General features: G+C 40.2%; 1 protein-coding gene across 2 annotated transcripts in view; it reads left to right on the forward strand.

Moving 5' to 3' along the window:
• spdef (SAM pointed domain containing ets transcription factor) overlaps positions 1-14,458 on the forward strand; it is an 89,177-nt gene that overhangs the window by 33,266 nt on the left and 41,453 nt on the right. For both annotated transcript variants that reach the window (XM_043716944.2, XM_043716946.2), the window contains exon 2: positions 10,629-11,099. In XM_043716944.2, the coding sequence (XP_043572879.1) occupies positions 10,652-11,099 (448 nt within the window). In that variant the 5' untranslated portion in view covers positions 10,629-10,651. The remainder of the gene's footprint in view (positions 1-10,628; positions 11,100-14,458) is intronic.

Raw genomic sequence — 14,458 nt, forward strand, 5'->3', positions numbered from 1 at the left:
AAAATGAGGAAGATATTCCTTTATCTCTGCTCGTGTAAGATTAGAGAATGCCTTTAACGTTCAAGGAAGATAAAATTCTGTTTCTTAAGAAAATGCCTTTTTTGGCTATTACAGTTTAGAGATTAGCCTTCCGGTGTTCAGAATTCATTGTTCCAGAAAAAATGCCATGACATAGTTATTCAGTGATAAAGCAGACAAGATTTAACCAGGCCGTGCAATCTTTGGTCAAGCATTTCCATGGCATTTAGCAGCACAATGATATAATTTGTTTCAGAAAAAGTCCTTGCACTGCAAAATAAAATGTGTTTTTTTTGTATCTTACATTTTCATCAGCAAAAAAGAATGCAAGCCTTTTCTGTGTAGTCCTTTGAAATGGACACACTTTAACCCAAGCAATTCTAACTTGAAGTGTATTGTGTTAAATATCAAAGCTCAAACTGATTGTTTCTCAAATAATGAAATACCTCACAGTATAACTGAGTGACAGCAATTTGCATTCATCTAATGTCAGTTAAAACCTCCTAAGATGCTTCACTGGAGTGTTATTAAATACAGTTTAACACTGGAGAGCAAGTTTTAATTGAGATTGATTATTATTTTTCCTACGTAAATCACAGCCTTGGTTTCTGTGGGTTGCTGTTGGACCAATAGAAGTTGTTTGCAGGGTTTACTGCACTAATGGATAGTCATCAAGCTGTTGCAGGATTTAAAGGAGTGAACTGCAGGGGTCAGTCCTCTAATCACTTAATCCAATCCTGGGCAAATAATGGAAAATAAAATCCCCACAGTAATACACAGCCACTATGTGCAGCCAAAGCTATGGTCTTTTAGATGCAACACATTGAGATCAAACTCAGAGCGACAGACCACCTTTCAATAGCATTATTACAGTCTCAGATGTACTACCTTCAGTCACTGTGATCCACAGTAATATCCATAATCTTTAAAAGGGTACCAAGTTTCAGCTGGCTTTTATTGAGAAAATATAATTGACATAGTTTTTAATCTGTTTCCAAAGGGCATCAGGCAACAGCTGGACATTAGCTCCAGGAAAAATCCACCCTTGCAATTCTTGTATAAATATTACCCTTCCTTTTAAGTGTAGATTTTCTCTATAATCGTTTTAGAGCTAGGAGGATGGGAGCAGTTCTAATTAAGCAGTAATTAAGGGAGTAATTTCCATGTTCGCAAGGGCAATCAGTAACCACATGCCTTCTTTGGGCGTTGTGAGGTTTTGATAATAGTTACACATTCATTGGGAGATTTTAATAATGGTTAGACATTAGTGGCTGTGGTATAATGGAGGCTGTTGTATATTGCAGCTGTACAGCTGACTGTGGTGTACAGAGACAATGATGTTTTAGAGGCTACAATTTATTGAGACTGCCTTATATTAGTGTCTATAACAGAGGCTGTGATAAATCTGACTATACAGTATCTGGCTGTGTGTATCTGACTATGGTGTATCTTGTAGTGTTTCTTGCTATGGCATATCTAATTGAAGCATATCCAGTTGCGTTATATCTAACTGTGATATATCTGGTTGTGTCAATCTGGTTATGGTAAATCTGGCTATGGTATGTCTGCCCGTGGACTATCTGGCTGTGGAGTACCTGACAATGGTTATCTGGGTGTGGTATATCTAGCTGTTGAGTATCTGACTATGCATCTGCCTATGGTATATCTTGAGGTGTTTCAGGCTTTGGTATGTCCCACTGTAGTATGTCTGGTCATGATGTGGTGTGTGGCTGTTGTGTATCTAGCTGAGATGTAATTGGCTGTGCTATGTGTGACTGTGGACTATCTAGTTGAGGTGTATCTAGTTGAGATGTATCTTCTGAGATGCATCTGACGATGGTATCTGTCTGTGTTGTATCTGGTTGTGGTATATCTGGTTGTGATATATCACCAGATCACAAGATAATCCTTCCAGAATTTGCCAATGTCCTGAATTCAATCTTAAGTTTATACTATATTTTACAAAATAAAGTAATTGCCCAGGTATACTTTGCCATGCACTTACCTCTTTATAATATCACCCTTGAGACCTCTCCTTTTAATACTGAAGAGCCCATCCAATCAGATTTCATCAAACATTGCTTTAATATTTGAGAGCAAAATTGTGGTTATTCTCTGCACTATCTGCCATGTGTGACAAGCTCACTTGTAGTTTAGCAGTTGCAGTGGACACAGTCCATAAGGTTTAATCACATCAGAACATCTTACTGCTTGATCACAGCTTCCTCAGTCTGTGTTCTACAGTTTTGCCTAAATGGTTTCTATTTGGGAGTTGCTGTTTTGTCACATTTGGACGCATTGACTGTCAGTTATTTTTCAACTTTATTCTTAGTTATTTCTGTCATCTCTCTATTCTGTTATCTATGATAGGTGACTTGTATGGAGCATGTTTCTTCTTTGCAATATCTTATACCGCATTCCACTTCATCCAGGTACACAGACCATCAAACATTAATGTAATGGTACAAAAAGCAATCGATAAAGCTCATGTAATCTTAGCCATATTACCAAAGGCTGAATTACAAAGGACATGAAGTTATTCTCAGTTGTATGGAGCCTTGCTCAGGCCCTACCTCCACTATTACTATCAGTTTTGGGCAACACATTGGAAGACCATAAGATCAGAAATAGAAGAGGTATTGAATTTGGAGAGAGTGAAGTACAGATTTGTCAAAAGGTTAAAATTAAATGGTTCTCTAATAAGGTTAGGTTATAATTGGTTTTAATTCCCTCAATTAAAAGGTTGAGGAGTTGTTTGGTCAAGGTGTTTAAAATGATAAAGTAATTCAAAAGGATATACATATATGGAGAAACTATTTCCTCTATTTAAAAAAAAATCAAAAAGATGACAACATATCTTAAAACTAGTGAGGCCTTTTAGGAGTGAAATCAGTAGGAGTATTTCAAGATTGAGACTCTGAAGGGAGATTACAGAGAGGTAGAATTTTAAAAAGGAGGTCCTCAAGGGTAGTAATATCTGGATTACTCCCAGGGCTACGAGCTAGTGAGGGCAGGAATAGGAGGACAGAGCAGATGAATGCATGGCTGAGGAGCTGGTGTATGGGAGAAGGATTCACATTTTTGGATCATTGGAATCTCTTTTGGGGTAGAAGTGACCTGTACAAGAAGGACGGATTGCACCTAAATTGGAAGGGACTAATATACTGGCAGGGAAATTTTCTAGAACTGCTTGGGAGGATTTAAACTAGTAAGGTGGGGAGGTGGGATCCAGGGAGATAGTGAGGAAAGAGATCAATCTGAGACTGGTACAGCTCAGAACAGAAGTGAGTCAAACAGTCAGGGCAGGCAGGGACAAGGTAGGACTAATAAATTAAACTGATTTATTTCAATGCAAGGGCCTAACAGGGAAGGCAGATGAACTCAGGGCATGGTTAGGAACATGGGACTGGGATATCATAGCAATTACGGAAACATGGCTCAGGGATGGGCAGGACAGGCAGCTTAATGTTCCAGGATACAAATGCTACAGGAAGATAGAAACGGAGGCAAAAGAGGAGGGGGAGTGACATTTTTGATAAGGGATAGCATTACAGCTGTGCTAAGGGAGGATATTCCTGGAAATACATCCAGGGAAGTTATTTGGGTGGAACTGAGAAATAAGAAAGAGACGATCACTTTATTGGGATTGTATTATAGACCCCCCCAATAGTCAGAGGGAAATTGAGAAACAAACTTGTAAGGATATCTCAGCTATCTGTAAGAATAATAGGGTGGTTATGGTAGGCGAATTTAACTTTCCAAACATCGACTGGGACTGCCATAGTGCTAAAGGTTTAGATGGAGAGGAATTTCTTAAGTGTGTACAAGGCAATTTTCTGATTCAGTATGTGGATGTACCAATAGAGAAGGTGCAAAACTTGACCTACTCTTGGGAAATAAAGCAGGGCAGCTGACTGAGGTGTCAGTGGGGGAGCACTTTGGGGCCAGTGACCATAATTCTATTCGTTTTAAAATAGTGATGGAAAAGGATAGACCAGATCTAAAAGTTGAAGTTCTAAATTGGAGAAAGGCCAATTTTGACGGTATTAGGCAAGAACTTTCAAAAGCTGATTGGAGGCAGATGTTCACAGGTAAAGGGACGGCTGGAAAATGGGAAGCCTTCAGAAATGAGATAACAAGAATCCAGAGAAAGTATATTCCTGTCAGGGTGAAAGGGAAGGCTGGTAACTATACGGAATGCTGGATGACTAAAAAAATTGACGGTTTTGTTAAGAAAAAGATGGAAGCATAGGTCAGGTACAGACAGGATAGATCGAGTGAATCCTTAGAAGTGTATAAAGAAAGTAGGAGCATACTTAAGAGGGGAATCAGGAGGGCAAAACGGGGACATGAGATAGCTTTGGCAAATAGAATTAAGGAGAATCCAAAGGGGTTTTACAAATATATTAAGGACAAAAAGGTAACTAGGTAGAGAATAGGGCCCCTCAAAGATCAGCAAGGCGGCCTTTGTGTGGAGCCACAGAAAATGGGGGAGATACTAAATGAATATTTTGCATCAGTATTTACTGTGAAAAAGAATATGAAAGATATAGACTGTAGGGAAATAGATGGTGACATCTTGCAAAATGTCCAGATTACAGAGGAGGAAGTGCTGGATGTCTTGAAACGGTTAAAGGTGGATAAGTCCCCAGGACCTGATCAGGTGTACCTGAGAACTCTGTGGGAAGCTAGAGAAGCGATTGCTGAGCCTCTTGTTGAGATATTTGTATCATCGATAGTCACAGGTGAGGTGCCGGAAGACTGGAGGTTGGCAAACGTGGTGCCACTTTTTAAGAAGGGTGGTAAGGACAAGCCAGGGAACTATAGACCAGTGAGCCTGATGTTGGTGGTGGGCAAGTTGTTGGAGGGAATCCTGAGGGACAGGATGTACACGTATTTGGAAAGGCAAGGACTGATTCGTGATAGTCAACATAGGAAACCATGCATGGGAAATCATGTCTCACAAACTTGATTGAATTTTTTGATGAAATAACAAAGAAGATTGATGAGGGCAGAGCAGTAGATGTGATCTATATGGACTTCAGTAAGGTGTTCGACAAGGTTCCCCATGGGAGACTGATTAGCAAGGTTAGATCTCATGGAATACAGGGAGAACTAGCCATTTGGATATAGAACTGGCTCAAAGGTAGAAGACAGAGGGTGGTGGTGGAGGGTTGTTTTTCAGACTGGAGGCCTGTGATCAGTGAAGTGCCACAAGGATCGGTGCTGGTTCCTCTACTCTTTGTCATTTACATAAAGGATTTGGATGCGAGCATAAGAGGTACAGTTAGTAAGTTTGCAGATGACACCAAAATTGGAGGTGTAGTGGACAGCAAAGAGGGTTACCTCAGATGACAACTGGATCTTGACAAGATGGGCCAATGGGCTGAGAAGTGGCAGATGGAGTTTAATTCAGATAAATGCGAGGTGCTGCATTTTGGGAAAGCAAATCTTAGCAGGATTTTATACACTTAATGGTAAGGTCCTAGGGAGAGTTGCTGAACAAAGAGACCTTGGAGTGCAGGTTCATAGCTCCTTGAAAGTGGAGTCGGAGGTAGATAGGATAGTGAAGAAGGCGTTGGTATGCTTTCCTTTATTGGTCAGAGCATTGAGTACAGGAGTTGGGAGGTCATGTTGCGGCTGTACAGGACATTGGTTAGGCCACTATTGGAATATTGCGTGCAATTCTGGTCTCCTTCCTATCGGAAAGATGTTGCGAAACTTGAAAGGTTCAGAAAAGATTTACAAGGATGTTGCCAGGGTTGGAGGATCTGAGCGACAGGGAGAGGCTGAACAGGCTGGAGCTGTTTTCCCTGGAGCGCCGGAGGCTGAGGGGTGACCTTATAGAGGTTTACAAAATTATGAGGGGCATGGTTAGGATAAATAGGCAAAGTGTTTTCCCTGGGGTTGGGGAGTCCAGAACTAGAGGGCATAGGTTTAGGGTGAGAGGGGAAAGATATAAAAGAGACCTAAGGGGCAACTTTTTCACGCGGAGGGTGGTACGTGTATAGAATGAGCTGCCAGTGGATGTAGTGGAGGCTGGTACAAATGCAACATTTAAAAGGCATCTGGATGAGTATCTGAATAGGAAGGGTTTGGAGGGATATGGGCCGGGTGCTGGCAGGTGGAACTAGATTGGGTTGGGATATCTGGTCAGCATGGACAGGTTGGACCGAATAGTCTGTTTCCATACTGTATATCTCTATGACTCTATGACTTAAAGAGTAGAAGAAACCTGGAGCACTTTCTCTGAAAAGGCTGTGGTTAAAAGATGTTTTTAAGACTGAAATCAATAGATTTTCCTTCATTAAGTTATTGAGTGATATGGAGCACAGATGGAAAAGTAAATTTGGGATAGAGATCAATCACAATTTAGCGGAATGACAGAGCAGGCCAAGAGTTTAAATAGCCTACTCCTGCTCTTAACTGTCCTGCCTCATACTCTGATCTGTAATTTCTAACTTCCGTTTTTCCATTTCCTCCTGGCTTGGAGGACAATGGGAATGTCATTCACCACTTCATTTCCATTTAGTTTCTGAATCTAAAACCTTGGTGTGATTTAAGGTAGCAGTGGTTCTGATAGTAATGCCTGGGGCACAGCACTCAGTACTTCTGCCAATGCGTCTCTACACTCAAAGCTATGTCTGTTCTTTACAACCATTTTGCCAATTTCTATTGATTACAAAATTATTCTTGGTCAGTGACATTTAGCTTTAGCTACTGTGTCACAAGAAGCACCTTTGAGGGGTGGAGAGCACCTTTAGCAAATTAATGCTGAAGCTTCCTGTTAAATTGTGTTGAAACCGGTCAAATGCCTTTCAAGTTGAGGCACACCAAAGCCAGGGGGTTTTCCTCAATCCACTTGGAATGTCATTTTTCCTGAATCCATGTTGATATTGTTGCCAGTGTAGGGTTGAAATTTGTATTATAATTCCATAGTTTCATGTCTCCATCGTGTGACTGTTTTGTATTTCATGTTGTTGCTACCTGTACATCAACACCTCTCCAGTCTCCAGTGACTCTACTATAAGATAATACTCCTTATTATCTCCAGTCTCTCTATTGTGGCAGTGTGAATATTAATTGCTGTGTCATATGCATGCCTGTTGAATGTTAATGGTTGCGACATATCAACTGCCATTGAGTAGGCCCAGACTGACCCCATTGCAGTGGCCAGTGAGCCCTATTTACTTCCTGGGGTGAGACTGGGACCTCGCATCGGAATTGGCAGCTGTTACATGGGTAGAGATGATGTCGGCGAGGTAGATCCAGTGGCAAAAGATGATGCCTGAAGATCAGTGATTTTGTTGTTGGTTGGGTCTAGTGCTGGTGGTGGCAAAGCAGTGATGGAAGGGCATCTTGGCAACAAGAATGAGAGATGCGACCCTAACATTGGTTGGGTCCACCACAGGTAACGGTGAGGCAGTGGCAATAGAGAATTGGCCTAGCGGCAAAAGATGGCAGCTGAAGAGTGGCAACTTCCACATTGGTTGGGTCTGGTGCAGATGGCAGTGAAAAAGAGTGGAGGAGGGATGGTGGCATAGGCGTCATTGATGAAGAGTCATCTCAGGGCTGATGGACTCTCTTTAAGCCATTTCCTTCTTTTTTTTCTTGTTCTTAAAACTATTCAAAATGGCGCTGGATTGTAGCGACAATGGAAAAGCTTTTCACTATATTTTACTGCTTTTCTCACCATAAAATATACATGACAGTAAAACCATTCATTTGTTTTTAAATTTTGGGTATATCAGAGTAAAAGGTGTAGTATATGGAGTATACAGTCTTTGTGACTGTCTTGTATAGCTTTGATGGTGACTAGCAAGACAATGATACACAATCCAATTGGAATCAATTATGTATTGAGAGAAGCTGTGACCTGCCTGATATTTGCACATCAGATTGGCCAAAAAACTTACAGTGTGACAAGAAATATTTATTAAATGTGAAAAGGAATAATATGAACAGACATTTCAAGTTAAAGATTTAATTCCAACAAAACTTTCCAAACAGGATTGAAAATTGTGATATTCTCAATTCTGCCTAAGCTTATGATGGTGGATTTTCAGATTGCAAGTCTGATATCTCTGATTATAATGGCCATAATTGCGATAACTTCCTAACTTGTGTTCACTGTGTCCCTTGTGTTTTGTTTAAATTCTAAATGTTAGTAGTTTAACCTTCCAGCATCTACAGCTAAATTATCCATCGACAAGAGATTAAATGAACCAAACGAGTCGAGAGTTGAGAAGGTGGAGTCAAATTGAATCAGTAAAACAAATATAAGCATTCAGACCCAAGCAGCTGTTATACTTTATTTCAGCTTTGGTTTGGGACTAAGATAACTTTCTGGAACAGAATCATTGACTACAGAAAACAAAAAGTGAGCAACCAAAATCAAAGCCTTTCGGGATTCCCCCAGATCTCCATTTCCTCATAATTTTTTTTCTTCCTATTTTGAGTCCTTGAATAATCTTGGTTAAGACAAAACAGTTAGTGATAGAATTGTACAGCAAAAAAGAAGACCATTCAGCCCATAATACCTGTACAGAGCTTGTAAATAGCCATTTTGCAAGTCCCAATCCCAAAGGTCAGTTCCAGTTCATTTAAATTTGTTTCATTACAATAAAACTCTGCATCTCATCTTTTGTTCTTTTTCTAATTAACTTATTTCTGTGTCCTCTGCTTACTGACTCTCACGTGGAAACAGTTTCTCATTTTTTGTATTACTGTACTAACTCATTACATCACTAGTGAAGCCTCATGACAAAATTCCACTAGTTTATCCAATAACTCAACCAGATTTTGCACAAACCACTCATCAAGAAAATGAGTGTGAACAAAATTGAAAACCAAAGAGCCCAAGTCTGACTCTGGGTTGTTGGATGCAATGGAGGCCTTTCTTTGAGCTTAACTTTCACCATCACCAATGGGCTCAAATCTTTTTAATCTCGTGCCTGTTTAATATTCAATAATTCCTTCAATTTTTATATCATTTTTAACAACTTTCATTCACTGTTTAGTCTTTTGATGGGTCCAGTTAAAATGTTATGCAATTCTGCTTGACAGACTGTCCTAGATCAATATGATATTGTGCAGTGCGTGTAACAGATTGTTCTAGATTATTGTGAAAGGATCACTAAGTGACCTGTGCACTAGCCAATAATGGATTGGCATTAAATCAGTCTCAGTAAAGCTGCAAGGTCCAAGTTTCTAAAAGCTTGCTATCTTATAGTCAGATGGTAGGGAAGAAAGGCAAGGAAGAGGCTTAAAGCACAACAGAAGAAACAAAAAGCTCCTAAGATAACCTTGCCACAGACGAAGGCATCATTCCATGTAGCAGTAAGCAATGCAGACTCAAAAATCTCTAGTTAGATATTAACTATACTCAGTTCGATGATAAATAGACTTAACATTAAGATAGGGGATTGAGAGTAGGTTTGAAACACACCCGTATTTCCGTCTCACCGAGATCTGTGTTGATGGAATCAGTTTTGGCTGTGGTTCCCGCCATGGTTGAATGTCCTCTATTGGTGTTCACAGAATAAGGAAAGCCAGTTGGTTGATTCTTTAGCAGGAGTCAGCATCGTTAGGAGGGGAAAAGTTGAAGACTGAAGAAAAACTTGCAGAACCCCGAAGAGTTCTTCAAATCATCTTCTGTGCCTTTGGTGGAACCCCAGAGAAGTAGGATAAATGGTTGAAAGTGGTGTTACGATGGAAGAGCTGGCACTGTCTCTGCAGAAGCTGCAATGTTTAAATGACAAATTAACCGGCTGTGCTTTCTCTCTTCCATTAGTTGTGGGGGAGAGACCAATCTTAATTATCCTAATAGCGTAAGACTCTTGGTGGTGGTAAATTGTGAATATTATGATCTTAATATTCTATTATACAAGTTTTATACAAAAATTTCTTTTCAAGTTGACCTGTGTTTTCTGTCAAGCTGCCAAACTGCAGTTGCACATTCACACTGCATCATAGTTTATACCTATTTCCCAGGCTTGTCCACGGTACTGGCAGAAGATATAACCTTACTTTCACATTTGGTACTACTGCAGGTCCTGATGGAGATGCAAAAGTATTTAAGTCAAGGTTTGTAGTCTAATTATGTACACATATAACCTAAAAGCATTCTTTAAAACTAGGATATATTAAGCTTAAGAATGAGCAAACCTTAATGTCTAATTCTCTTTTTTTTGCCACCAACCACAATTAATTCCTATTCATTTGGTAAAAGGCAAAGACGTTGTTGTAAGAAAGAGTCGGGCCCTTTTAATTAAAGTCATGAAAAGAAAGTCAGATGTTGTCTGTTTAAGTAGCAGCTTTTCTTTCCACAAGAAAGAAACTACAGTTTGAATCCTGTATTTGAACGAACAGCCCCACTTAACGTGATCATCCATTAATACAAACTGACCCATGAGTAAAACATTCATTAAAGCTCATTCAGGACTTACTGGGATACTTAAGTGACCAACTGACCTCATAATCCCCGTTTCTAGCTTACAGCTTCCCAAAGGGTTCAATGAACAGTTTTGTTGTGAAGCAGTCAATAGTCATCAGTGTATGGATAATGTTATTATACAATTAAACATTTGTCTCATCTTGTTTTGATATAGATCTGAAGAGTTTACTTGAGGTGATGGGCAGTGCTGGTCGGCGACTGACCATGCTGCAGCAGAATCGAACTGCCTTTGAGGATGCAATACTCACCAACCTGGAGAAACCCAGTCACCCAAAGGGTCTCGAGTGGACCATGGTGGAACCATCCAGTAACCCTTCAACTCCTGAACGGACACTGCCTGTCTACTTGTCCTATTTCGACATGTTGCTAACTGAAGACTATGCATGGCTATCTAAGGGGCTGGTGGAGCGGCCAGAGACTGACCACATCATGAAGACTGAGCTGCACAAAGAGCCAGAACAATGCCCCATAGTGGACAGTCAGGAGCTATGTGTACCCACAGAGCTGGACTATCAGAACAGTGTCCACTTTGAAGAAAGGTCACTAGAACAGGTTCAGACGATGGTGGTTGGTGAAGTTCTCAAGGAGATAGAAACAGCCTGTAAGCTACTAAACATTGCAGCAGGTAAATGATTCCAAAAGTAACTTAAACATTTGGGTTCAACAGCTAATCTGATCAAAATCATCATTTTAACTTTTCAAAATTAATCTAAAATATGGATTGTCTGCTGAGTTCAATCCCACAGTTATTGACTATTTATTAATTCCTTATTAAAAACATTTCATGAATTGTCACTGAATTAATCCTCTTGATACTCATAATTTCAATTTAATATGTTACTGTGCAACAGACTATTCTAGTTGGTGTGAGAGAAAGCAGTTGTAACCAGGTTTGTTAGATTAATCGATTTATTCAATTGTGTGGCATTACTGACTGATCAATGTGCTCTGATGCCCTAGAAGAGTTTGCTCCAAATTAATCTGACATTGTTTCATGGCAGATTGTTCCACAATGGAACAACGTTCACTTGCTCTGTATTAGTGTGACACACTGCATTATTGTACATTAACGATAGAGATAAAGAGAACATCTGCTATTGGCCGTAACATAACTGCATGCCATAGCATCTCTCCCAAGTGAGTGAATGTGAACTGATCTGCAGCACGCTGTGCCTTATGATAGTTTAATGATCTTATAACAATGAGATATATTGAGCATTCGCAGTTTGGCACTAAACAATTTGATGAAGTGCACAGTAGCTCAAACAACAAGTCTAAAGTTCATTTAATGAGGAATTAACTATTTTAACTGGAAGGAAAAGCGAACCTTGAACAGCTGAGCGATGAAGTAACCGATTTACAACCTTCAAGTTTTGTTCAATAAAATTAAGGAGAAAAGCAATCTTGTATCATGTCATTATGCAGAAGGTGGGTTTGAGTACTTTACAATAAAAGGAAGAGATGAATCTAGGAGGCACTGAGCAGGTGCAAGAGGGAAGGAAATAGTGAGGTTGGAAACAAAGGCTGAGTGAAGATGAGAGAGAGTTTGATGATGCCTAAGAGCAGGAAAAGACATCTAAAAAGGGGGAACTTGATAGAAAACATTAGAGTGCAGGAGTAGGATGGTTGGATCCTTGTAGAGCAGAGGGAGTGAGGGTTGAGGGGAGGTTATAATAAAATAAATAGGAGGTCAAGTGAACTTTTCAGATTGCTCCTTCTTGCTTTTAGTTATGTCCCTCCAAATTTAAATGCCCGATCTGGCCTATAGTCAGGTAGATCCAGCAGCTCCTTTCAGACATTTTCACAATCCACTGAGTATAACACGCAACTTGTGTTTGCATGAAGGTATTAATTATATGTGGAGGAGACTGTATTAAGCTCTTATCTATGGCAGTGGTCATGTTTCACTGCAATTACTCAGCAACTGTCATGCAAATGTGTCATTGTTGTCTGGTTTATATTTGCAGGAGTTTAGTGAGTTGGACCCTGTTATTGTTTTAAAACAGAGTTTTAGACCTAATGACATGAAGCATGGCAAAAAGGGTGCATTAGAATTTTATGCTTGCTTCTTATTTTAAGTGAGGTTCATTGCAATTTATTTAGTAAAGAAAGCAGACCAAAGGGTCACAGCAGGCTCTTTGAAAAAACAATCTAATTAGACCCACATTCTCCCTATAACTCTGTAATTCTCTCTCTGACAAGTATTTACGCAATTTCCTTTTGAAAAGTTACTTTTGAATTGGCTTCCGTCATTATTTACTTTATCATAATGACCATTTCCTGTAGAGGCCCGCATTGTCATGTTAATTTGCATGTATTTAAGGATAATTTGGACTCAGTACATATAAGCGTTGACTGTGCATCAGAGTATCTGGCACATTCAGTCAATTTTGATTTCTGAGCAAAGCTCAGTGTCAGGAGTGGTCTGTCTGCATTTTAGGGTTGCACTGTACTAATCGAAACATAGCCTCTTTGTCTTGACTTCAATAATCAGCAGTCCCCAAGATTTGAAGGTTTAAAAAATGAAGACATAGAAACATAGAAAGTTGCTGCAGGAGTAGGCCATTCGGTTCTTCAATCCTGCAACACCATTCCATATGATTGGCCTGATGTGACATGGTGGCTCAGTGGTTAGCACTGCTACCTCACAACGCCAGGGACCCGGGTTCGATTCCAACCTCGGGTGACTGTCTGTGTGGAGTTTGCACATTCTTCCTGTGTCTAGGTGGATTTCCTCCGGGTGCTCTGGTTTCCTCCCACAGTCCAAAGATGCGCAGGTCAGGTGAATTGGTCATGCTAAATTGCCCGTAAATTTAAGTGCATTAGGTAGGGGGAATGGGTCTGGTTGGGTTACTCTTCGGAGGGTTGGTGTGGACTAGTTGGGCCAAAGGGCCTGTTTCCACACTATAGGGAATCTAACCTAAAAAAATGGTTATGGTTGATCATGCAATGTCAGTATCCCGCTCTCGCTTTCTCTCTGTACCCCTTGATCCCTTTAGCTGCAAGGGCCTCATCCATCTCCCTCTTGAATCTATCTAATGAACTGGACCCAACAGCTTCCTGTGGGAGAGACTTCCACAGGTTCGCAATTGTCTGAGTGAAGAAATTCTTCCTCATCTCAGCCCTGAATGGAGTACCCCTTATTTTTAGACTGTGATTCCTGGTTCTGGACTTCCCCAACATTGGGAACATTCTTGCCACATCTAGCCTGTCCAGTCCGATCAGGATTTTATATGTTTCTATGAGATCGCCTCTCATTCTTTTAAATTCCAGTACAAGATTAGAGTGGTGCTGGAAAAGCACAGCAGGTCAGGCAGCATCAGAGGTACAGGAAAATTGATGTTTTGGGCAAAAGCCCTTCATCAGGAATGAACCTAAATTCCATTACAAGCCCAGTCAATTCAGACTTGCCTTACACTTTTATTCCTATCTTTTGTTATATTTTGCATACTACTGAGTACACTGTTTCAATTCTCTTCTTTGTACCCTGACTAGATTGTATGGAAGTTAAAGTATGGAGGTCTATACATCTTTCTTGAATGACCCCTCCTTTATTCTGCTCAACGTTAGTGGAGAACACCTCCCTACACAGCATGAGAATTCAATTATCATATTTCCAATATACAGTCTTACAGTCTTATTTTTGCTCTCTTCAAGTGAGGTCTCCAATTATTTGTTTCTTAGTTTTTAGACTGATTTTGTCCTTTGCCTCCCCTTTCACGTAATCACTATAGTCATTATTGGACCTCCTCCATTAGGTTATCTAGCAGCCAAGTTGACAGGATATTGAACCATGTGGTGCATCATCAACAGCTTTATCCATAGCTGGCACCCTCACATTCATACTTTCAGCAAGGGTCACCAAAAAGTGACCTACAGACGAGAGACTTTGGTGGATGGATGTGGCCTTCCCATTCCTGGACATGAAACTACAGAGAAACTTTGATTATCTGAACGTCGATTATCCAAATTGTCTTTGGATAC

This window comes from Chiloscyllium plagiosum, unplaced genomic scaffold (assembly GCF_037043375.1).
Source record: "Chiloscyllium plagiosum isolate Xiang-an unplaced genomic scaffold, Cpla_swu_hap1 HiC_scaffold_26, whole genome shotgun sequence".
Lineage (NCBI taxonomy): Eukaryota > Metazoa > Chordata > Chondrichthyes > Orectolobiformes > Hemiscylliidae > Chiloscyllium > Chiloscyllium plagiosum.